This window comes from Buteo buteo, chromosome 11 (genome assembly GCF_964188355.1).
Source record: "Buteo buteo chromosome 11, bButBut1.hap1.1, whole genome shotgun sequence".
NCBI lineage: Eukaryota > Metazoa > Chordata > Aves > Accipitriformes > Accipitridae > Buteo > Buteo buteo.
The window spans coordinates 20,263,113-20,287,093 of record NC_134181.1 but is presented as its reverse complement, the minus strand read 5'-3'; the positions used below and the strand labels follow the sequence as shown (position 1 = coordinate 20,287,093).

Genomic DNA, 23,981 nt, shown 5'->3' with positions numbered 1-23,981 from the left:
TCTAAAGTAAGAAAAATTGTTTCTCACCCCTTGACACTTTTCCCTAATTATTTTCCCTTCTACCTCCCACTGAGGTCGTCCATCTGTTGAAAGAAATTTACAAATAATTCAAGCAAAAAGCATTTTCTCAAACACTTAAATACTTAATCTTAAAAATACTTAAATACTTAATATAAAACTGCATGTATTTTCAGTCAGAAAGAGGCCATTCAACTGACAGAGATATACTGTAAACAAAGTGTAAAGTATAGAGATGCTTTAGGAGTTTCAACACTACAGACCTTGTCCATAAGTTGACTGGTGTGCAGGATTCTGCATTTTAACATAATCTGCTAATTACATACAGTTGGACTTAATTCCAAAGGAGACAGTGTGTACTGTAGGTGTACAGAGGGATTTTTTCCCCCCATTTTTCTAAAAACATTTTTGAAAGGTAGTTAAATTACTACTAACATTTGTGATTATTCAAACATGCTGATGCCTTAACCTACAAGTCATCATGTGAGAGAGAACATATGCCATATCTTCATGTACATACTCACAGGTTATACATTTAAACACGCTCGCATGAACCGAAAGACCCACTAGTTCAAATAGCGGGCAGGTTGTCTGTGTTGTGAGGGAAGTAGATCACCTTGGTGAACCTCTCTCTGCTCTGACCTAGCATAATCCATTATCCTTAATCTAACACTCGGTTCTGTGTTATTGGGTTTGTACAGGCTATGAGGGAAGCTATTATCTAGCAGCAGTACTTCTTTAAAAGGCACTCAAGTTGTGTGTCAAAATACATTATTACATAAACCCCCCACTTATGTTGTGCATTTGCTAATAAGAAAAACCCCCAACTCCCTTGCTTACATATTTAAGAAAATAATAAGTCATAGAAGAATTGGACTTGGTTGCAAACTTTTATTATTAATGATTTACTTTTGCTAGTGTTTCGCAAAAGTTCAAATCAGGTATTCAAGTCACAGTAACAACAATTTACGTTGTTCAGATTTTATGCTCTCTATATCAAAGGGACAATCAAGGAAGAAAAGGAACTCTATGTATTAAGACAGCTAGTCCGAAATTTTCAACTATTTTTCATGCATTTTATTCTAAGTAAGAAATATTAAGAACAAGATGTGTATCCAGAAGAGCTACAGAACCAGGAAGGAATGCTGAATAACCGAACATATTTGAGTAATATGTATGTATGTACCTGAGCGTGTGTATGTGCAGCTGTGTACAATACAAAACCAAAACAAAGAAAACTTGCTAAACTTTCATTATATCTGGTTGTAGTAAACTAAAAATGAAAATTATTTGACAGCGGTTTTTTGGTGTTCAATTCTCTAGTTTATGGAGTTGCATAATTATGAAAGTGGTAGAAAAGAGGAAGAACATGGGATTAAGAAAAAAAAAAAAAAGCTTTCAAACCCGTACTTACATTTAAAGAAAGATGTTTTAGAAATATTCATCCAAAATCTGCAAGTTTCTTGCTTACTTTGAGATTCTATTTCCTATATATTAGACTACAAAATTTTATCTACTACCCTCCCAAAGAATAATTTGTTTAATTTCATGAGATCAGTTGGAAGCAGTTAAATTTTTCCACAGATTTCAATGCATGAAGGAAACGCTATGTCTTTAGTATACCTTAACTGAAATGCATGCCTGCAACATAATTTTTAACTCTACTTTGCTAATATACAAGTGTAAGCCTGCTGCAGTTCTCACCCATGACTAAGTGTTGCCCAGAAGACTGAACTTGGATTCTAGAGAATGAGAATCATGTAATACAACTGACTAAAACATTTCTGATTTCTTGGCAATTAAATACTTGACCAGCTTGTCAAGCACACAAATGTTTAATATGTGTACAAAAGGTCGCTGTTGTTTGTACCACAACTTATTGCCAGTACTTTACCTACATGCACACTTGCCTGTTTACAGATGCAAATTAGGCATAGACACAGCCGAAGCTTACACTGCACACCAAATCTGAGTCTGATCTTAAGACTTTTTTAAAAACTGCATCCCTTAAGAGTAACTTCCATAGAAAATCTTATGCAAATATATCGGAAAAAACCAGTAGTGTTTTCTAGCTAATATTTATTCCATTGTCTTAGGAGTAAGTCAGTTCCTATGCAATGATTAAATCAGATACAACGTGACATCAATGCTAAATAGTACATTTCCATTAATTCCCATTTTCTTTTTCTTTTTTTTTTAATAATGAGGAAGAAATACATGGTATGATCTGTCCACAGCATCTTTCCAACACACACAATTCAAACTTAGTTAGCCTGTAATTGTCTGAATCAGAAGTACTATTTCATTCATAATTGCCAACGAGTAAATAGATCAGTGCCCAAACTGAAGTTTCAGATTACTACTTGCGACTTAACTTTCTTTTTTTCTTTTTCTTTTCTTTTTTTTTTTACTTCCTAAAATCAAGCTCAGGTAATGTTTTTGGTTTGGTTGTCAACAAAAAAAGTAAGGTAGTATTTACCTTGTCCTTTTTCAAAAAATATAATTTTGGATTCTGGAAGAAAATTGGATCCTGTCACCACCATTTCATGGCCTCCATTTACTGAGCAACTATTGATGCTGTACTTCTCAATCTGAGGAAGTTCTTGAGCAGACCGCTGAGCTTTAAAAAAAAAAAAAAAATTAAGGGAAAAATTATTATTCACAATCTTAATCACATTGACATTTGTTTTACGATCTGAATTTGAAGAATCAAGGATGAAACTAAAACAACCATCTATTTACATATACAAATCATATTTGTGTATGATTTTATCTTTGTTTTTAAAATTATGTTGAAATTATATAATTATAGAAAAGAAACACCAAGAAGCCATGGAATCCTAACAGTCTCTACTGTTAAAGCAAATGAAATTTTTAGTTTAGGAATATTGATTTAAAAATTACTTCAGCATTTTATAGACAAAATGAGTTCTAGGAAAAATTCAGATTAAGATTGTGTTTTGATTCCTTAGTGCCAGCATTTAACAAACGAATTCTCTAGAAGTTCAGCTGTTCATTAGATAACACTGTATAAAGACAAGTAATGGTGTATATAGACCTTTGTAAATGAAATAGTCTTAGTTCCTTCTGAAATGAATATTTATTTTCACTGAGATGTATCAGCTGCCTCTGCTAATATACAGGAACTACTGAAACTGCTAGCTATGTGACTGCAGTATTAGGTTTAAAGCCTAAAACATTGTTTTTCCTCGAAACCTTCAGGCTGCCACTTGGCAAGTACCGCCTTTAAATAAAAATATATTACTTTTTGGTAATTTAGCTCTTTTACACAATGCTTTTTACACACACTTGTTATATCTAATTCTGACAACAAATATTGTCAGAATGACAATACTACTGACACATGCAGAAAACATGACTATAATTATGGATAGTTAAAGCAATCTTACAGCATTCAACAGGTATGGAAGCAGTCTGCAGAGATAAGACTTTTCCACTAGGTTGTGGGATGTGAACACGAAACACAAGTCGCACTCTGGTATTCTTTCTTCCAATATCTGTCTCTCCTTTACGGAGCTCTATATCTGAATTGCGAAGTTTCAAAATACCAGCACAATCGATACTGGAGATAGGTGAGGACGGATGGATCAGAAGAGAAATGGAAGAAAATGAATCAAACTATTGCCAAAGTATACTCTGTAAGCCTTTCTTTTGTTAAAGAATGAAAAGCATTCTATTTTTTCCCCATGTTACGCTATTTTGTTATTTTAAATGTCTGAGATTAAAAGTTCTGTTAGCGTCAAAAGTGGCAGCAAGTACTCTGTCAAAACATTTTTGTCTTGTAAGTGTCTAGCTGCTGGTTTTTTTGAACCTTTAAAAAATTGTGTTATTGTACATTGTTTAACCTTTGAAGTTATTTAACATAGTAAACATCATTTACAAGGAGTTAGAGACAGATTTACTTCTGCCTTAGGAAAGGCTAGAGAATGACAAAAGCGTAGCCATCAAATCCTAGCTACCATTCCACACAGTTATCAATTACTCATACGAGACACACATACTTTAATCAAGTAACATGTATACATAAGCTTATGAGGAGTGTTATCTTGCACATCATCGTGGGTTCATAGTATTCAACAGAACTAGCATGAAGTCTGCAACTAGGAAAATTTAAGCTGACTTGAGAAGTCTACATAAGAAATAAGTGTGCTACATAAACAAATAATTGTGCTTTACTCTGTTCACTGACCCTCCAGCTAGGACAGAGCAGTCTAATTGTTGCTATAACCAACCATTAAACTGTTAGCTAGCACATTCTATCTGGCAAGACCAGAAAAGTCAGAATAACGCAACTGTTAAAAAAAAATAATCAAAACAAGGAAAAGACCTACCAAGATACCAGAAGTTAAATCACCACATTCAGTCAAGAAACAAACAACTAAATTGTATGACTGTATTTTCATAGAGAAAAGTCTTATGTCTTTGTAAAATCAAACAAAAACTACCAGCCAGTAACCCACATGCAATGCTACAAAGGTGGAGTCACATGTATGGGGATTGTATGGGGAAGTGTAATCCCAGCAGCACTCATCTCTCTCCCAGTCAATCTTATAAGCTTCCCTGTCTCTCTGCTCCTTTACTTCTGACTACCTAAACATTGTCATGTTTAAAGAGATGTGTCTATCTTAACCATGAGCCATATTTGTGGAAAATACCCTATTCTACAAGATTTTTCTTTCACCTTTGCACAAATGGTGGAAGAAAAAAAAAAAAGACACATAGCAAACAGCTAATTTATGCTGTGATATACCTGGCTGACATATTATTTTCAGGAAGAAGTGGTATTTCCAAAACCTTTGTGCTGGCAATTATTATCTCTTGGCTAGCTGTTGCAACTGTTTTTCCAGTAATTCGGTGCACCTGGTAGAACGCATGAGGTCTTAAGTAGCGATCATCTGCAGTTCCGATGAACATTTGTAGGTTTACCGGCTTTTCACTGTAGCCCAGGAGCTGATGAAAAAGTAGATGTAATATTAAAATATTAGTTGACTTTTACTGCATTTGTGTGTGCATAATGTAAATACACAACTAGTACAAAGACTTAAGAGTCAGAGTAGTATTTAATTGCAAACTTCTTCAATCTTTTCAGAAATCAAAAAACTGAGTACAGATATCTGTCCCCCAATACAAGTATCAGCAACATTTATCAGAACAAAGGGATATCAAAATACTTTTATTACTTTTGAATCTCTCAAAGAGAAAAGAATCATTTTATCTACAGAATTTCTACATCAAAGCTATGCTATGTTATAGGTCTGTTTCTGATATCATTTTTAATCAAAGCCAAATTATCAATTTTACTAAGAAACACCTAGTTTCTAGAAATACTACAAGTATTTTAAAGTTTTTCTACTATGGAACACAATACTGAGTTTTATGAAACTTAGAGTTTTTGTGGATGCAAATGTGTTATGTTAGAACAAAGAATATTTAATTCATAACTAGAAAATCAATTACGGTTTATTTTTGGCAATGAAAATGTTTTAAAAACCAAAATTTGATAGATGTTAATTCATGCATCTTTCCTTTTCTTAAATACAAGACTAACCACCAGTGCACTCAGTTGTCACAAAACTCCCTCTTGCTTGAGCTAATGGTAGTAATTCTAGGCCCAAAACACATTGAAACATCAGGAAAAAAAATAATCCCTGAACTCTAAAAGAAAAAGCTACTTTTATGATAGTACATTGGTAACATATTATCCAGGAGATTTAAGGAAACAATTTTAACCAACAGTAACATGCAAGTTTCCTTTAGCCACTGCAATTTTAAATCCAAAGTCTGTAAAATATGTCTTATAAATCCATGCAAATACTGCAAGTTATATAATTTCTAAAAAGCAATGCAGCAAATTTACATTGCATCAACTTTGACATCAACTTTGACATCAACTTATGTTCAAAAGGAGGGAGGGCTAGACAGTCATTCTTTAAACGTGGTTTTGTCATGTCAATATTTTTGTCTCTAGGGAGAGTTATTTGGTCACAGAACAATATTATCCAAGCTCTTTACAGAACTAGCACTTAAAAACAAACAAAACCATGTCAATCTAACCTACTTACAAGAGAAATTTAACACTGGTAGTCAGCAGTACAAAAAACCAAAGTACACCCACACCCAGAAATCAGAAGCACCACTGTAGATTCCTTGTATCTTGATGCACTGCTATTTGCAGTGAGTTTTATGTACGTCAAATGAACGCCTGTTTTCTATATTCAAGTTATGGCTATGATAGCACCTACCAATCCTGTCAATTTTACTAGAGCTTTCTTAGTCAAGAACAGAAATTTAGTTTCTGACAGAAGTCTGGAACTTTGAAGAGCCATTCTCAAAGCTTTCAGCCTCACATGAATGCTTTTTTCCAAGACATAATACTCATTAATTAACCCATCTGGATACAACAATGTGGTCATATTTTAGTTAGTGTTCTTCCCATTTGCCCAATGAGGTTAAATGGGACTGAGGAACAGAACAGCCAAAATCTAGACCACCTAAAACAAACAAAATTGAGCTTACTCAAACCCAAAACAACTGAGGCTTGTTCTTCACCTCTTTCTTTGTATCCAGCATGCACGCACACATACACACACACACAAAATCTAAAATAATTCCTGAAAGCGTCATACTGCAGACAAGCTACAGCATATAACTGTTACTGACCAACAACATACATATCTTAAGCAGCTGACACAAAAGTTTGATAGATCGAATACATTGTCACAATCACAGCATTCACACAGAGAAAAATGCCCATTCTACCTTTCTTGTTTTGTTTTTAAAGTGAACAGAGAGAAAAGAAAGGAAACAGTTCAGAATTACTGCTTCTATTGCTTTTCTGGGTGGGGAGATCTCTAGGAGATTACTGCAGTAAGGAGACTGTGCTGCTTTCCATGGTTGTAGACAAAGAATTCCAAATTCTGTTGTCCTCAAATCTCCTTGTATCTTTCTTGGGAGAGGTACAACATCTCCCAGCTGTTGTGCCTTTAAGATGCCAGTCAAGTTCAGCTTTTACCATCAGATGTAGACTACATTTGTACTACATTGTATATAGACTACAAATAAGGTTGTGCTAAAGCAGACTGGTTTCTGTCCTTCAACTCAATGAATTCTCATCTGTCTCCTCACCTGATTCCAATTACCATCGAGAATTGATGCACACACAGGCAAGCAGAACGAACTGACTTATTAACATTAAATCAAAAAGTCACATCTCATGGGTTTACTGATTCAGACTCTTATTATAATGAAGGAAAAATATTTGCCACAAAAAGCTAAGCAATCTTTAAAAGTCATGCAGCTTTTATCAAATACAATGTCCTGACCTATAATTGACATATTTCCAACTAATTTCTTACATGATCTCATTTATTTGCATTTTATATATGTATGTCTATTATTTGCAGGCTTTTGTTCTGTCAAATATGTAAAATCTTTTTGTTCTCACTGGAGTTCTCGGTACAAACAGACCTAAATCCAAGAAAAAAAACCCCAACAAACCTTGATGCAGGACACCAACATCTTTCCAAAAGATATTTTTTTCTTAAATACCAAATGATTATTTTCATAATTTCTATGAATAATTTCATAATTTCTATTTCTATTTCTGAATTATTTTATGAGTTTAAAGAAAATTTAAGTACATGTATTAGTTTAGCATTTACAGCAGTCATCTTGTCCCAAGTTCTCAACACCATCCATTTTCCTCAGAGTTAAAATTAAATCTTAACACAGTGGAATACAGCCTAAATGTGATGTTTGTTAAATGTGTTCACTCTAATACTGGGAATTATATAAATTACAAGCCAGGCCTATTAAAAAATTTGAATAACTTCCAAATGGGGTCACTGTGACAAAGCTGATTTCCAATTAAAGCTATCTTTCTTCCCCTTTCCTTAACAATGGACATGTACAGAACAGTTCTAGAGATACTAGTGATATGGGGTGGAGGGATAGTTGTAAAACCAAGCTGGTCTGTCTACAGTCGGTGGAGAAACTGTCCTCTACAGAAGCCTACCCAGAACAGGAGTTTAATTTAGTGAAGCAAAATATACCCCTTGCCAGCAGTTGCAATGGTATTTTGCCTATGAGACTCTATGGTCATATACTACATTTGAATTGCTCCAAGCAGCATCTAACAGTAGTTCTGCTTCCATTATTCTGGAGCAAAGGTTCACCTTCTACACTTGCCCAGACACACTATGGAAGACATATAAGGCCTGGCTTCTGCAAAGCATGTGGTGGGAAGGGAAAAGTGGTGGGAAGGGAAAAGTGGTGGGAAGGGAAAAGTGGTGGGAAGGGAAAAGTGGTGGGAAGGGAAAAGTGGTGGGAAGGGAAAAGTGGTGGGAAGGGAAAAGTGGTGGGAAGGGAAAAGTGGTGGGAAGGGAAAAGTGGTGGGAAGGGAAAAGTGGTGGGAAGGGAAAAGTGGTGGGAAGGGAAAAGTGGTGGGAAGGGAAAAGTGGTGGGAAGGGAAAAGTGGTGGGAAGGGAAAAGTGGTGGGAAGGGAAAAGTGGTGGGAAGGGAAAAGTGGTGGGAAGGGAAAAGTGGTGGGAAGGGAAAAGTGGTGGGAAGGGAAAAGTGGTGGGAAGGGAAAAGTGGTGGGAAGGGAAAAGTGGTGGGAAGGGAAAAGTGGTGGGAAGGGAAAAGTGGTGGGAAGGGAAAAGTGGTGGGAAGGGAAAAGTGGTGGGAAGGGAAAAGTGGTGGGAAGGGAAAAGTGGTGGGAAGGGAAAAGTGGTGGGAAGGGAAAAGTGGTGGGAAGGTCTGACAAAAAATACCCACCCTACCGAGAGATTAGTTATATATCAATAGGTTATGAAGTGTGTTCTCTGTATGATACTCTTGTGATACAAGCTTGTGTGCTTGTTGACTGTCTCACATCACTGCAGTACCTTAGCTATACCAGAGTAGAAATTTGCAACTATGTTACTACAGCTTCAGAAAACTACAAACACCCCACAACAAGACCCCACACAGTAGTACCTACCACCTTTAGTCACTTTCCTTCTGGTTTATTTATTCAATTAAATGAAAACAAACAAGAAATCCAAGGAAACTACAAGGAAAAATATTATAATGCAACAGAATACACTTTCATAGTAGTTTAGAAGAAACCTATGCATGTTATAATACAGAAACATATAAGTAAGGCATCTCATAATTAAAAATGGTCTGTAATAACATCAGGACAAACCCCTGAAAATTTCATACATACTTAAAAGCCATGCTAGTGTAAACCAGTTTCAAAACAAGCAAGCCAACAAGGCCCCTCCCTGCCAAACTATGTAAATGGGATGCTTACACTATAGCTTTGTCTGAAATTAATTGCTGTAAAAGATCTGCAATGAAGTGCTGCTAGAAGTACTGAAATATATGTATATACACATACATATATGTGTGTGTGTGTGTGTGCGTGTTTGTGTGTGTGGATGTAGTTAGGCAGAGTAGTAATATATTGCCAAGGTAGCAGAGACTTCATAAATTTATACTTTGCATTACAGATGATTTATTGCATTTATTCAAGGTTGAAAATAAAAAGAGAGAGAACAGCATAAAAGAAAAACAATATAAAGCGACAAATATACCCAACATGTGCAATTAAGTGTGGCAATTAAGTAAGCTGAGGTATGGGGAAGAAAAGAATAACCCCCTCTTCCGCATTATAGAGTGTAATTCAGGGCCTGATCACAGTAATGAGCATGCATAAAAAGGAAACATAACACAGTCTTAAGCAAGCAATGAGCAGGTTGCAGTGTCCTCGTGTTTCCAACACCTGTATTTACAGCAAAGAAGACAGTAAGCTTAACAGGCTGTGGATGCTAATGAGACAGCCTTATGCGCTAGCTAAAACTTTGAGGCAGCTGGAGAGATTGTCAAAACCAACAGGTTGATGAAGAAAAAAAAAGTTGTTTTTTTTTTTTTGTCAGTTGTTTATTACACAAATTTGTGCTTTAGAATTAACACTTTCCCCTTAAATCTTGTCTAATAAATAAGTGAGCTGACAACTCTAGGCATGACATGATTCTGCAAGAGTAAAATAAAAAATTTACACAGTTTCTGTAATCAAAGAGAAGAGCCTAGGGGCCAGTGAGCCAAAGGGTATGCAGAATATGATCCGATAGCTTGCGGAGAGGATGCCTGCATGTCCCATGTAATTTCTACCACATAATCATTCAAAGCCTTCAGTGAAACCAACAACACGCTGTGCCTAGTACCACATAATTAAAGACAGCCCATGTCATACCATTCCTGAGAACAGGGGACAATGCTGGATTACTTTGTTAATTCACCTGAAAGTACTCCTACCTTATCTAACTGCAGGTACATTCAGCAGTTTGCTGAAGAGCATGAAAGTATTCTGAAGTCCATTATATGAATAATCCTGGTGACAGGAAGCCTTGGATGTCTCTCCCTACACAAAACCTTTACACAGTAGGCAAAGCAGAACTTTCTGCCCACCACACTTAGTCCCCACAGGAGACTGAATTTTCAGTCTGAACTACCTTCTGTCTCCTAGGAATGGTGTCATCTCTCCCCCAAAAGAAAGATGATATTTGGAGCCTGAATTGCTGTTATTGATGCAATACCTGTCTTTTGAATAATGGAGACCACTTACTACTCCAAATCAACTTCAAATCAGGAAAAATGACATATTTTGGAATTTCAAATGCATTCCTTTTAAATACAGTTTTGTTCCCATTTAAAATAAAAAAAGTTGACTGTTCTTAGTTTCACTGACAGCAGGGTCACACTTTCTTATTACCTCATCTGCTTTACACACAATTCTATGTTGAACAGTCCAAATATTCAAGTCAGTATAAAAAAAAAATTGCTAATTGTTCTTCAGTGAAAATACCTACATAATTAACTTGAAAGAACAGATACTACATTCTGTTCAAATACCTAATGAAGGCATGGTATCTGTACCTTTAGTGCACCTTAGTAAAGAATACACAATATATACAAATAAGAACATAGTGTCTCTATACAGACCATAGGTATTTAAATCAATAAAACATTTTACAACCTACTGGCAAATGCTGCAGAATCACACAATGAAGATGCATTACAATAAATTGCTACAATATCAGCCTGCCCACAATTCAGTCATGGGTCACATAGAAAAAGACAGTAACTTAAACTACTAGTTGTGCACTAAGTATATTTTCAAGTATACCTTCCAGCACTTACTCTCTTAATGTGCAATCCTAGAGCTACACACTACAAAAAAAAGTTACTGATTTTACTTTAAAAAAAGAGATATGATATACCACTTTTCCAGGAGTAGCAAACAGTGTGCTGTAGACAACTAGTAAGTTACTGCACACTGTCACTACTGACCTCTAGAAACCCTCCTCTGTAACAGAATACTGATACACCACCCACTGCTTTGCTGAGGAAACTCAGCCAAGTTGTTTTTGTGTTTCTATATCGTTTCCATAGCAAAGGTCAGTGCATGCGTAAGTTAAACTAAAGCTGGAAGGCTAAAGACTGAAGGTCACCACAGGATAAGCCAGAAGGGCTTCACGCCAAAGCAGTTCCAGCCGTATTCACTATACTGCATACAGTAAACTCATGCATGCATGTCAATACTTAGCTTACAATTTCTACCAAGTAACTACAAAGACAGTAAATTAATGAGAGAATTTTTGGATCATCAAGAAGTTGTATTTCATATTACAAAAACATTCATAGGTTCTTAATGCACATATGGAACATCCTTAAAAACAGCGTAACACTAGAGACTAATTTGATTAGTTTGATCACCAAAGACAGCAGCATTTAAACTTGGAATTTTGTGGCAGTGGTAAGAACCTTTTCCCTGCTGAGGAAAGCAAATAGGTTACATTAAATAAGAGGCATCAACCTGGAAAAAAGAAGTTAGCATTCTTTTCCAGATTACACGCAGATTCTATTTGGGCCATATCTGGCTCATGTGTCATCAATTCCATGCTCTGATCTAAAGGAAAGCGTGCAACACTCAACAAGCTTGCGAGAAGAGTTTTTTTTAGTCTCTAATATTTAGAGGTTTTACCTCTCCTCCTTGCCTTCTTTTAAATTAAGAAGGTTCTGTCTATGTTTTCCATTTATTGATGCAGCCCAAGTATTACCAATCTCTATTCAAATGTAAATGTTATTTACCCACGAGATGTGATTTCTTAAGACCTGTAACAAGACCTGAGAAAAATATCTGACAGAAAATATACACTTCACAGCAAACAGGTACTTATCAGACAATAGTAGTATACTTTGAAACAGTCCGTTTCTGTGAACCAAAACCCCCTTTATTTATTTACAAAAAACCCAACACCTAATAGTGTCATTGAATCCAGAAGTGATGTCAGGGTTTCACATGCCTACTCATTCAGACTAAAAACTAAGGAAAAAAAAAAATAGAACTAAAACTTGGGGGAGGGGGATAATTAGAAAAATCACTTCATTAGCTAAGTTGTATGCTCAGCAATCAAGCAATACTACAATACTAATGACATTCAGACAGTGCCAAACCCCATTTGATTGTATTTTTAAAGCAATTTTCCTGCAGAACTTTCCAGCATTTATTAGGAAATTGCCACATTTAACCAAACTTTCACTGGGGTTTAATACTTATGTTTTTATGTGCCTTTTCTTCGCTTGCTAATTGAAGATTCTATCAACACTTTAGTGCTCCTTTGCCTTTGCACAATTAATTCACTGCTTATGGCATTACTGGATTGGTGAAGTAGGCTGATTAGAAAGAAAGCTTTTACATACAAATAGGCCTCCCTGAAAACAGGACATAGTCTTGAAATACAAGGCATGTCAGGGGAAAAGTTTGGGATAACTTCAGTGAACAAAAGACTTGATTAACAACTCTATCTTCACCAAATGCACCAGTATCCAAATAAAAATCCTCAGTTCAACCATGAAGAATGGGGAAGGAAACACACAGCTGTGTAAAGCACCTAACTAAGCATTTAGTTCAGATGGAGATTTCCTAGGCTTTTCAACACCTTGATACCAAAAGCATGTTGTAACTAGTTATATCCTCCTTGATAGTCTCATGGCAGCTAGATGCATTTCAGTGACTTCTGTATTCCTTAGAACACCCCCCAAAGTTACAAGGTAAGGAGGGCAAAAGAGGAGAATAGAGGCCCCATTATATGGAGGTGAAAGGAAAGATAAAGCTGTTCTCTTGAATTAGGTATTTTTACTTTTACTTTGGAAGACTGTATGAGTAAAGATATGATATAATTCACCATGAAACCTAAACAAACCTAAAATAAAAGAACTTTCACTGCTTAAATTTTAGTCCACTTCTAAAGTAAAATAATTTTATTTTTTTAATTTCATTTAAAGAAAAAAAAAAGTAAACCATGCCTTTGAAATGTTTTGCCCTCTGAGACAATGGAGATGTTACCCACAAGCTTGGAATCTTTTGGACAGCAATATCAAAGAGGCACTGGTGCATGGCTTTGAAGCACCAAACTTTTTTATTCAGATATTTCTCCACAAGAATTTCCCCTTCAAGTGCTGTACAGCAACTTTCCTAAAGAACTGTGAAGCATGTTGGTTTAAAAGCTGAAGGGCTACTCTGCCAAGATGCACAGTACACCTATTAACAACGACCTGGGAATAAAAGCAAGGGATGACAGAGATCCAAAGGCATGAAGATGAACATAATTTGAAACAAAAGACAGACAGTGACTAACACCAGTGGTACAATTTATCATGAATTTGAAAAGCTTGAAACAAACCATATATATAAAATCAAGAAATTACGAGTTCAGGGAAGTTATTGAAAGTCAGACTGAACACAGTCATCCCTTATGACCTTGCAGAGGTGCAGTGAGTGCTGATCTATAATCTTCTATGGACTGTTTAAAAGAAACTGGAGAAATTCATGGAAGAAAACTCCATTCAAATCTACTAGGCAATACCCCAACTACCGGCCCAGTCTTAACAGCACATGGAATTTTTTTTGTTATTTCATTCTGATTCTGCAAAGGTTATAATATTACAAAAAGTTAAATGTCTGATCTTAAAATTAATTATGTTAAACCAAAACAACATCTACTTCCCTTTCCTGAAGTGCAGTACTATTTTGTATCACTTGATTATTTGATGTACCTTTCCATTAACTGAGAAGGAAAAGCATGCACATCAAAAAAGCATCCTCCTTCCTCTTGTGCTAAATGAACTTAGCCAGTAGACTGACTGGAAGACTTTAAAATAGTACAGACCGTTGCAATTCTGAAAAAAAATAGTGAGATGTAAAAGGAACAAACTTTAATAAACTATTAGAGTAGTGGCACAAGTCCAATTTTAAAAGCATTGTAAAGGTCGTCACAAAGACAAACGGGTCCTGCAGAGGACTAAAGCAAACAAGTAGTTGCAAATATTAGTGCGTTATTGGTCATGATACCATACGTTTACACAACATACAGAACATCCTTCAAGGTTTAAAAACTTGGATTTCTATTTCTGAAATCTCACACTTTTACATACTCACTCACTGCTTGCAGACAGGACTGAAAGTGTTTTAAATACTAATTTTAGGCATATTTTGCAGAGAGTTTTAGCTCACAGTCCTGTCCCATTCTACACTACCCAAAAAAAGGAGATCAATTCATAGCTAAAATAGTGTTAGACTAATAGCACAACTTCACACAGTGCAGAATTGCCAGTCACATCTAACTAGCCATGACAATACACTATCCATCTGCAGTTTGCTCTAATCTCTTCAGGAAAAAAAAAAGTGCTACTCCTGAAATACCAACTCCCAATGCTAAATTATGTTATGGACAGTTTTTGGACAAGCATTTCCAGGATAGAAATGGGTTATTCCCACATAACCTATAGAAAAAAACCCCCATAAATTGGGTTTTACTTTGGAAAAAAAAATATCACTATTTTCCCACATTTTAGTAAACTTATGAAACAAAAAGCAGATGACTGTTGTCCAGTGTGCAAATTTTTAATGTTTTTCATCTTAATTACTGCATTTTCTAGATTGAGTATTCAAACATATAGTAGATGCATTAATAAGGCTTTTACTATCTTTTTGGGGGATTCTGGAACAGAAGATGCCTAAATTGTAATCAAACTGTTCTTGAAAAATATCTGTTTTTAGAAACTCATCCAAAGGTCAATGTTTTTCCCAATACAGCCCACTACATGGTTCACACAGGCCGAGACTTACGTTCTGCCATCTAGATTTATTTGCAGGTTGTTGTCACCAAACAACAGTAGGCAATTAGAGCTGGGATACAGCCTGCCTTCTGGTGATGTACAAAATAAGGAAGAATTCAAGACAAAAATAAAAATTGAAGAGTGAAAGGCAGGAAGAATAGGAAGGGTCATGAAACACAGAAAAAGCATGCTGTTTATTCAGCTTAGACAACAGGGAGAACTCTGATGTTATACCTGTTATTCAAGTAGTTACATTAATTGGCCACACAGAACATCTGGGAAAAGGTGACAGCCATGAATTACAAGCCAGCAAACATATACTCATTTAAACAATCCTTCGTTAATTTATTTTTATCGGATCATTTCTGACATTGCTCGGTTAGATCCTCTCCTGTAGGTTATAGGTTCTTCCACCACAACTCAGAGTTTGACAGGCTTTTTGAGAACACATTCCTGTTTCAGAATTTTCAAAGTAGTTCAAAATTAATTTACTTTAGCTCAATTAGCTTGCTTTTTCTTCAGCTCTTCAGTCATGATTTCAAGCTCTGCAAGCACTTTAAACAGAGCAGACATTCAGTCCCTCTTTCACAGGTCTCCATTAAATCTCACACAGGAGGTTACTGTTTGCTTGTCAGTGACTAGAAGTGTATAACCATTTAAATAAACCAGGTTTTATTTAACATTTCTTTAATTTTTGATCTTACACCTTTCTTCAGCTGTAATACTGCTGAGCTGTCCATATGGATTACATGATGCTTCCCCTCCTCTGTTACTGCTGAAGCAACTAAAGTAAGAATTTTGCTTACAGCAGAGGAATTGATGAATGATTCTATCATTAAACCCTTCGTAGTATGGCAAAAAGACACTTCTGGTACAGGCAAATTCTTAATAGCTACCACCACCCCCAAATTTGTCTTGCATGTGTAAGACACAGGTGGATTCTATACAGTGTCTGTTGCAGATGCATCATGAATTTAGAATAAATTACCCTTATATAGTTCACATCTAGAACTGATTACCACTGTGGTAAATGGCCACAGGACAGATACTCCTTATTGTATACAGAATGGTGCTAAAAAGTAGCTGTTAGCTCAACAGTCCCTCAGTACATCACATTGTATGGTTATTAAGAATTTCATGAATATGACCTTCTTTACTAGTAACAGGACAAAAGATAAAGAGGAAATACTTCTTGTGCATGACACAGCTTACAGAATTTGCTACCAAAAGATATCATTAAATTTAAAATACTTAAGAAAACTCAGAAAATTGCAGAAGTCAACATGAATAGCAGGAACACACTATTCAAAACAAGTTTGTTTGTTTTAAGAAGAAAAAATCATTTTAGATCAGAAACCTAAAACACAAAAGTAAAGAAGAAAAACTATTCATGGGAGATCCTTATCATGTGCCCACCTGCTCTAAAATGCTTATGTTTTTGATCATAAGCATTATCCAAGTGAAGTCTCATGAAGAACCCTAAACATTTTAGATAACAGAAAAAACTCATTCTAACAAATTGTAAATGTAAACATTATTTTATTATGTATAACTTGTCCAGTGGGAAGGGTGGGAAATTCAAGCAATGATGATCATTCACTTACAGTCAGATGAAATGTGGCAGCTATTTGTTTAAAAGGCTTCATAGATGGGTAAAGTAAGTACTCTAGCCTACTGAAATAGAATGGTAAAGGTAGACAGTGCCCAGAGGCTTTCTATATCTCCTGACAACACAATACAAAATTTCAACATAATCTGGATGACAAAAGTTCAACATGCCACCTTTTCCTTGCTAACAATTCTGCCAAGTTATTTATTCCTTCCCTGTGAAAATTGTCAGCGTTACCTTCCAGATTCTCTACTAAGGTAAAAGAAATTGTTCCAGATGACATGGATTAGCTAGAACATACTCCCAGGAAAGCAGAGATTAAAATGAGAGGTATCTGGTATTTAGAACATTTTGCACTAAAAAAAGCTGAAAACAAGCGAATTTCATTACAGAATTTGCTTCCTTAAAGTTAATGGACTTACAAAGCAAAGCATGACGCTCCACTCATTTAATTTCCTCACATTTGGAAATAAGCTGATTAAACGTACTCACAACAGATGATGCCAAATTTGTCAGAAGCTTAGTCTCCTAGCAACAGGTATGGTACAGTATTAGCAATAGATTAATGACATGCACTAATAGATTAATGGCTTTAAGGTATGTACTATATTAAAATCTTTATTTTAAATAATACATCAACTGCACACACAGAACTTTGTGTGCACAGAGGTTTCACAGTTCAGAAATTAAATACTCTACTCTAGCTTTCTACAAAATAACGTTTAAGAGCAAAACAATTTGTGTAGGAAGCAGAGAGGCCTTCAGGCACCCCAAGATGTGGCAGCTGGACTTGATGATCATTGTAGGTTCCTTCCAACTGAAATGTTCTATTCTATTCTGTTCACCCACATCCTTTCTCGTCTCTGACACTAGTTAACGTACAGTTATTTCACACAAGAAAACATTGAGTACTTTATTACAGTGATCACACACATGAAAGTGACTGGTGTAAAGCTAAGACAACCAAAAAGAAAAAGTTAAATCAGAAACAAACAGTAATGCATATCGTGAACTGGATTTGCATAATAAGCTTCCGGAAGTGCTGGAAAAAAATTTCACTTTTGTATTTAAATACAGTAATTTTCATCTGCTCACAGCTATTTAGTAATTACCTTTCACCAAACCCACCAGTGAGTAAAAAGTTAATACAAATCAATGTTTTGTTTCATAACAACTTCCTCTCTCCCATCAAGCACAACAATTAATTTCTAATCCGGCTGGAAGAGACCAAACTGCAAAATAGAATATTGATTTACATTTGTATTCATTTTAATTTAGAGACGCATAGTACAATCCATGTGTTTAAGCATGAGACTGTCAGACACATAAATGCTATCCCCATTTTTAAAACAGCATTCTTGCCATAGCAAGGTATTTCACAATTCTAATGCAAATAAATAGCTTTTAAAATTATTGGTGTAAGTCACATAGATTACAGATTTGTTTTTTCTAACTTGCATCTAGTACTGCAGCTTAGAAGCATCTAGTTCTGTAAGCAAAAGAAAGCCTACATATATATGTCAAATCTTACAAACATCAGCAAAACAAGTTCCCTTAATGCAAATATTAGTGCAAGACACAAGCACCCGGGGGCGGGGCGGAATAAAAGAAATTGAATGTAGTTCACAAAAGCTCAGCAGAGACTTATTTTGTCAGCTAAAATCTCTCAAGTTTCTGTCCTTGTTAATGATGTGTTAAATTTCAGTGCCAGCACCTTGGCACGTGAAAGTTGTGTCTACTTGTTCTCCACCAACTAAAGCAATACAATGCTCCACATGAAGAAATTTGCCTGGCTGACTTTCAGATTCCAGCCTCGTCCAGGCATCCTCAATTTTCTCTAGTTTGCAGCATAGACTTCCCTGACAGGCACTCAACCCTTGCCTCTACTGTGCTAAGAAATCTAATAGGTCTGACAATAGGAGAACATTGAAGCTGGTTAGGCCAAGGTATGGTGATAAGCAAAACACTGAGCAACTCTGTAAGGAATGTGAAAGTTGGATGAAGAGCTCAGATTAAGAATGGAAATGGAAGGATAAGGAAAGACATTTTCAAGAAAGAAGACAGGATGCAGATAACCAGCCCTGTTTTGGAGGGAGAGAAAGGAAAAATACGAAGTCTTAAGAGGATAAAAGGAGGAACAAAAAAGTTCAAGGTAAGCTATCAGAGAAGAAATGGAGTTTGATAAATAGCTCAAAGAATATGATTAGGAGTCAGGTTGAGAGAAGTTAATCAGATGAAGAGCTTGGAGGGAAGAGATTGCTTAGGCAAGGAAAAAGAAAGAGATACTCCAAGACATTTAAATTCTGCTGGTACATCTTTATTTATGTAGGTATAACATTAGAGTTGTTCCAAAAGTGACATAATTACAAATCATGACAGAATTCACTTGCCAGAGAGAAGGAATAAACTATAAGAAGAAAAAACAATAAACATGTTTGTACTACAGTATGAGTAGGAGAAAGAGAATGGGGACTGATTATGCCAATCCTATTAGTACTTTGCATCTGGTCTCAAAGAGTAATGAGCTATTTCCAACTACTGGAATAGGATAAATATATCAAATACATTTTTTAATGTATAGACTGCTATAGTGAAAGATTAAGGACTGAAACACCAACTGCTATTTTGCTGGAAAAGAACAAGAAATATCCTGGATTTGGGGGAAAAGACAAGCCCTGCTGTAACCATATTGTAATCAGATTACTTCCCTCCCCACACACACATTTGTCTTACAAAGATTTTATAACTGTTGTCTGATTTGACTTACAAATGAACTGTTAAATTTTATCTTAACCTAGCTTGGGATTAAGATAAAGACCATTAAACAAGACTGAGGTGAGTAAGTAGAGACATTGCTTTCACCCCAGGATGTAGCAAACTGATAAATCAAGGCATCTTAAGAAGTCCCACAGTTCCTCTGTACAATCTTCCCTGAATCCAGTGAATAAGAGGGTGGGTTCCCTTTCAAGATACATGAGCCAGCTGGCACTGTATATATTAAAGGAGACATCAGTCACCACCCCTAACTAATCCAGAAGTCTTCCCTGCATAGAGTAAGATATTTGTGTACACAACTGAACTCAAAGTCAGAGAGGAGCACATCATAGCTTGTGCACACGGTTATACCCAAAATACCAAACCCACACATGTTTCTCTTCAGAGAGAATATGATGGCAAAGCTTTCCTATGAAAGCCAATCCTAATTTACGAGGACCTTACATCTAATTCTGAGCTCAACAACCAACTGAATAGTGTTTGCAAAATATTTAAATAATAATTCACTTTAGATGCCATTACCATTTGGAATATCTAGCATTAGCTAAAGAATGCTGCCAAAGCTATTATTAATGACAGGTACCAGTTATCACAAAACAGTCAGTGTATCACCACCCTCTGTTAGCCAGAAGAGGACTGATGCCTGCACTACTGCATTTTCTTGAAACTCATCGAAACTGTTTTAAGACACAATGAAGCTTCATGATTTTGTTAAGACAATGGAAGCGATGTCAAAAAAGAAAGCATGAAACAAGTGTTATTTGCCCTTACAGATAACCAGTCCAAATCTAATGAAACTAGGTCATGCCTTACTTTTTAAGGAGATAGCTACCATTAAACTGTGAGTAATAACCTTCGGTTCATGCTGAAGAAAGAAGAGACAGGTTTAATTTCCTCCAAACATTTAAGTGAAAGTTATCAGAATTTATGGGTACCATTTCACAGAAATAACCTAACAAAAACACGAACAAGAGGCATTTGTAGTGTTCAGAAGCTATTCTCAACACCAAAAGAAAGATGGTTTCTGATTCAAATGAAGCTATATCATATTTCAGTATAGCTGGAACTAATCTATTATCATGACTTTTCTTACCTGCTCCCATGCACACTCTTTTCTCCTTAAAGTTCATGTTGAATACATTAAGTAATATACTATTGCACTGTGAATCCATTCACGAGTATAAAACTGCATACAGCATAAAACTGTGACATGAACTGTAACTGCAGCAAACTGTAAATTTTTAAACATCTAAAACTAACTTTTGTATTGAACAAATTACATTTAAGGGAGAAAATCTTACCCAGGAAGGACTGTAAGCTTCACATAACGTAACAATTCACAGCATTGTAAATATCGATAACTGTAGTTAAAAAAATTATCTTCTATTCAAGAAAGCCAGACTTCCTACCTTCACTACGGGGTGTCCTCCAGTAGATGCTTTTACTGCTCCTCTGCTTCCTTCTGTTTCATAGTGAGCTCTGTGATGAGTTTTAGGCTGGACTTCTATTTTCAGTTCACACTGCCCATAATGACTTGGTAAAGGCCAGTCAAGAGGTGGCAATGAAGATGTGCTGCAATCAGATGAGCACACTATGGTTAAATGAACTATGCCATTTGGCCGCAGTACAAAGCGACTTCACTGTAAAATACAGACAATGATATCACTTTCCTAACAAATGATGACCAAATAAGAATAGATATTAGCCTAAAACTGTTACTCGAAAATTCCAAACTTCTGCTGGTGCGTTAAAATCTTCAATTTAGTATTTCTTTTGGGGTTCTTAAGAGTGGAATTTCTTCCGTCCAATACCTGATTAAAAGAAAGGTACTGTATGACACCCCCTGACACACACACATTACCAGTGCTATTCTATAACACCTTTATATTAATTTTTTTATTCTCAAGTATATCAGCAAGCAAGTTCAAATGTTGTTTAGAGGGAACAGTCTAAATTCAATCTGTAACTCATTAAGTTTTAACCCTCTGCACTATTATCTTCCAGCTTGTTGGTTTTGTTTTTCTAAGATTGGTAAGCACTGCACTTTGTTAACTATCGTTAAAATTAACACTATATGATGATCCAAAATTTTAAAGCTAGTAGTCCTATCCAAGCATAAGGACTTACTGCAACAGACAAAGACACCTGAAGTACATGCTTAGCTTATCCACAGATTATATATACCCTCACACACAGTAGCAAAGTCACTCCAGGGAAGAAGGAGAACAAACTGCAGTAATAGAAGTAATACGGAAGAACCTCAAAGGGAAATAAGCCATGTGATGTCACTAATGTTTTCATACCTACCCTTTTACCTGCATAGATTTATAGACTCATGATTCTAATAAGATGAACAGTCAGATTCAAGTCAGTAATTACCTGGTAGAGCAAATTAATTTATGAACATTTAAAAATGAACGTTTATAGCATTGTGTACCAAACAAGAACACTTTCAATAAAAATAAGCTTCTATTAAAATAGTTTTGTACTACCTTACTCTGACCAGCAGGGAAAGCAAATTAGGTTTTAAAGAGATGGACAAATACTGATTTGTATCATCATCTGATAAAGCTCAATTACATTTCTTTCTGCTTTACAGGAAGTCAGGAAAAACCCCACCACTGATCCAAAGCCATGCAAATTTCCACAAACATAAATAGCCACAGGTCCAGGAAAGATAAATTATACCTTCTGGAGAATTTAGCTAAGATGTATAAAACATATCCACAGTTGAGAAGGAAGATAATGTTTGGAGTGAACAAAAAAGAAAAGAAAATACCGTCTTTAGCAAGTATCTGGACGGACTTGGGCTCAGCCTGCAGCACCATACATCTATCTTTTACTACAAAAATCACTGTTGCTAAGCATGGAAGAGGGAGAAGAAACGGCACCACTTGCTGGCCTCCTACAGGAGAACAACCTACAAGCCTGTTGACCTGCTGCTTCATGGAGTACCTCTACTGTACACTTCAGGAGAGAGCTAACATTGTAATGTAAGCCTTATCTCCTGAAGCACCTTTCTGAGAGCAATGGGAGGAACAAGAGCATTTCCCTTTCTTCTTACTGAAAGGAAGAAATGTGAGCAATAGATCATCTCCACAGGCATTCAGTGTACAGCAAAGACTCTTCTTCCACCAGTAACAAGGTCTGATGACTGGTCCTTCCACAGCAATAGTATTTACTGGGTAGGAGAGGACTGGTGATGTCAGCAGTAAGAGAGGAAACTGACAGGAATGCAGTATAAGCCCAATCCTTCCAGATACTTACCACAGGCCAAGACGTACTGCCTAAATGCTACTATTGGCTATCAACTAGACCTTGCCATTCACTTTTATAGCTACTGAAGGAGAAGAGGACTCAAGTCTTCAGTCTGAAAAAAGGAAAGAAAACGTCAGGATTAGAAGATACTAAAAAGAGTTTAAAAAGAAATGTAGCATGCAAGAAATTTTTTTTAGTATTTCTGGAAACCTTTTTTCCTCGCATATAACCAAATGGTCTATGTCAAAATAGTTGGTATACAGAGTGAACATATAGAGTCTCTAAGAGAACTTGGTATAACACACACACACACACCACAGACTATATACCAATTAATGGGAGGTATTACTGAAAGTTTCATAATAAACTCAGTCAAGAAGAAATTATTTGTTGCTTGTGACCACTCTCCATGCAGCCTCTCTGTGAGGTTTACTCCTTCTGCAATTAACTAATAAAAACGTGGCACAAGCTGTATCAGACTCGCATTATCTCCTGAAAAAATATTTGGAATACTAGAACAAACATGGAGACAGGAAAATAACCAAGTCTCAAGATTTTGTCATTCTTTGAAAACAAATAGAAAATAGCAGCATGAGAGAGCAACCAAGCACACAATGCATGTGCAGATGCCTAAAACATCAAAAAATTGGAAAGCTTTCAAAACACAGTTCTCCAAATAAATTACACAGCCTTTGAGGCTGTGCTGCATCAAACTGATATTTTCTAGTTGTAGCAGACTACAGAGTTACAACTGCTTCCCTTTGGAGTTTGATGTTGGATACCCAAACTGTTGTTTCTCTCAATATTTTTCTTGCTGTGTCCATCACCCTCAGCTTCTCAGCAGCAGTGGAATCTCAAGTTTGAGAGTATGCTGTCATGCACCTTTCTGCCCTGTGAGGATATCAGTTTAATGTATTCTGCTTCCATATCACCCTTTCACTTTTTTTTTTTTTTGAGACAAATGCTGTAGAGATACATATTGAACTGTATCAGTGATCTAACTTTACTTCATTTTGAAAGGTAAATTTCTGAATCCTGTTAATTTACCAAAGCCCCAGCTGTCTATGCAGCTTCTTCAAACAGAACTATTGGGAGGGAGGCAGAGTGGGAACTTCCTAGCCAGCACTGTCACCTT

The 23,981-nt window shown here is 36.0% G+C and overlaps 1 protein-coding gene across 4 annotated transcripts in view; it reads right to left on the bottom strand.

The window, feature by feature from the left end:
• NFATC3 (nuclear factor of activated T cells 3) overlaps nucleotides 1-23,981 on the bottom strand; it is a 77,729-nt gene that overhangs the window by 26,281 nt on the left and 27,467 nt on the right. For all 4 annotated transcript variants that reach the window (XM_075040281.1, XM_075040282.1, XM_075040283.1 and 1 more), the window contains exons 3-7: nucleotides 20,998-21,160; nucleotides 4,790-4,989; nucleotides 3,429-3,601; nucleotides 2,498-2,638; nucleotides 28-83 (exon numbers count right to left, since the gene is read on the bottom strand). In XM_075040281.1, coding sequence (XP_074896382.1) covers nucleotides 28-83; nucleotides 2,498-2,638; nucleotides 3,429-3,601; nucleotides 4,790-4,989; nucleotides 20,998-21,160 — 733 coding nt within the window. The remainder of the gene's footprint in view (nucleotides 1-27; nucleotides 84-2,497; nucleotides 2,639-3,428; nucleotides 3,602-4,789; nucleotides 4,990-20,997; nucleotides 21,161-23,981) is intronic.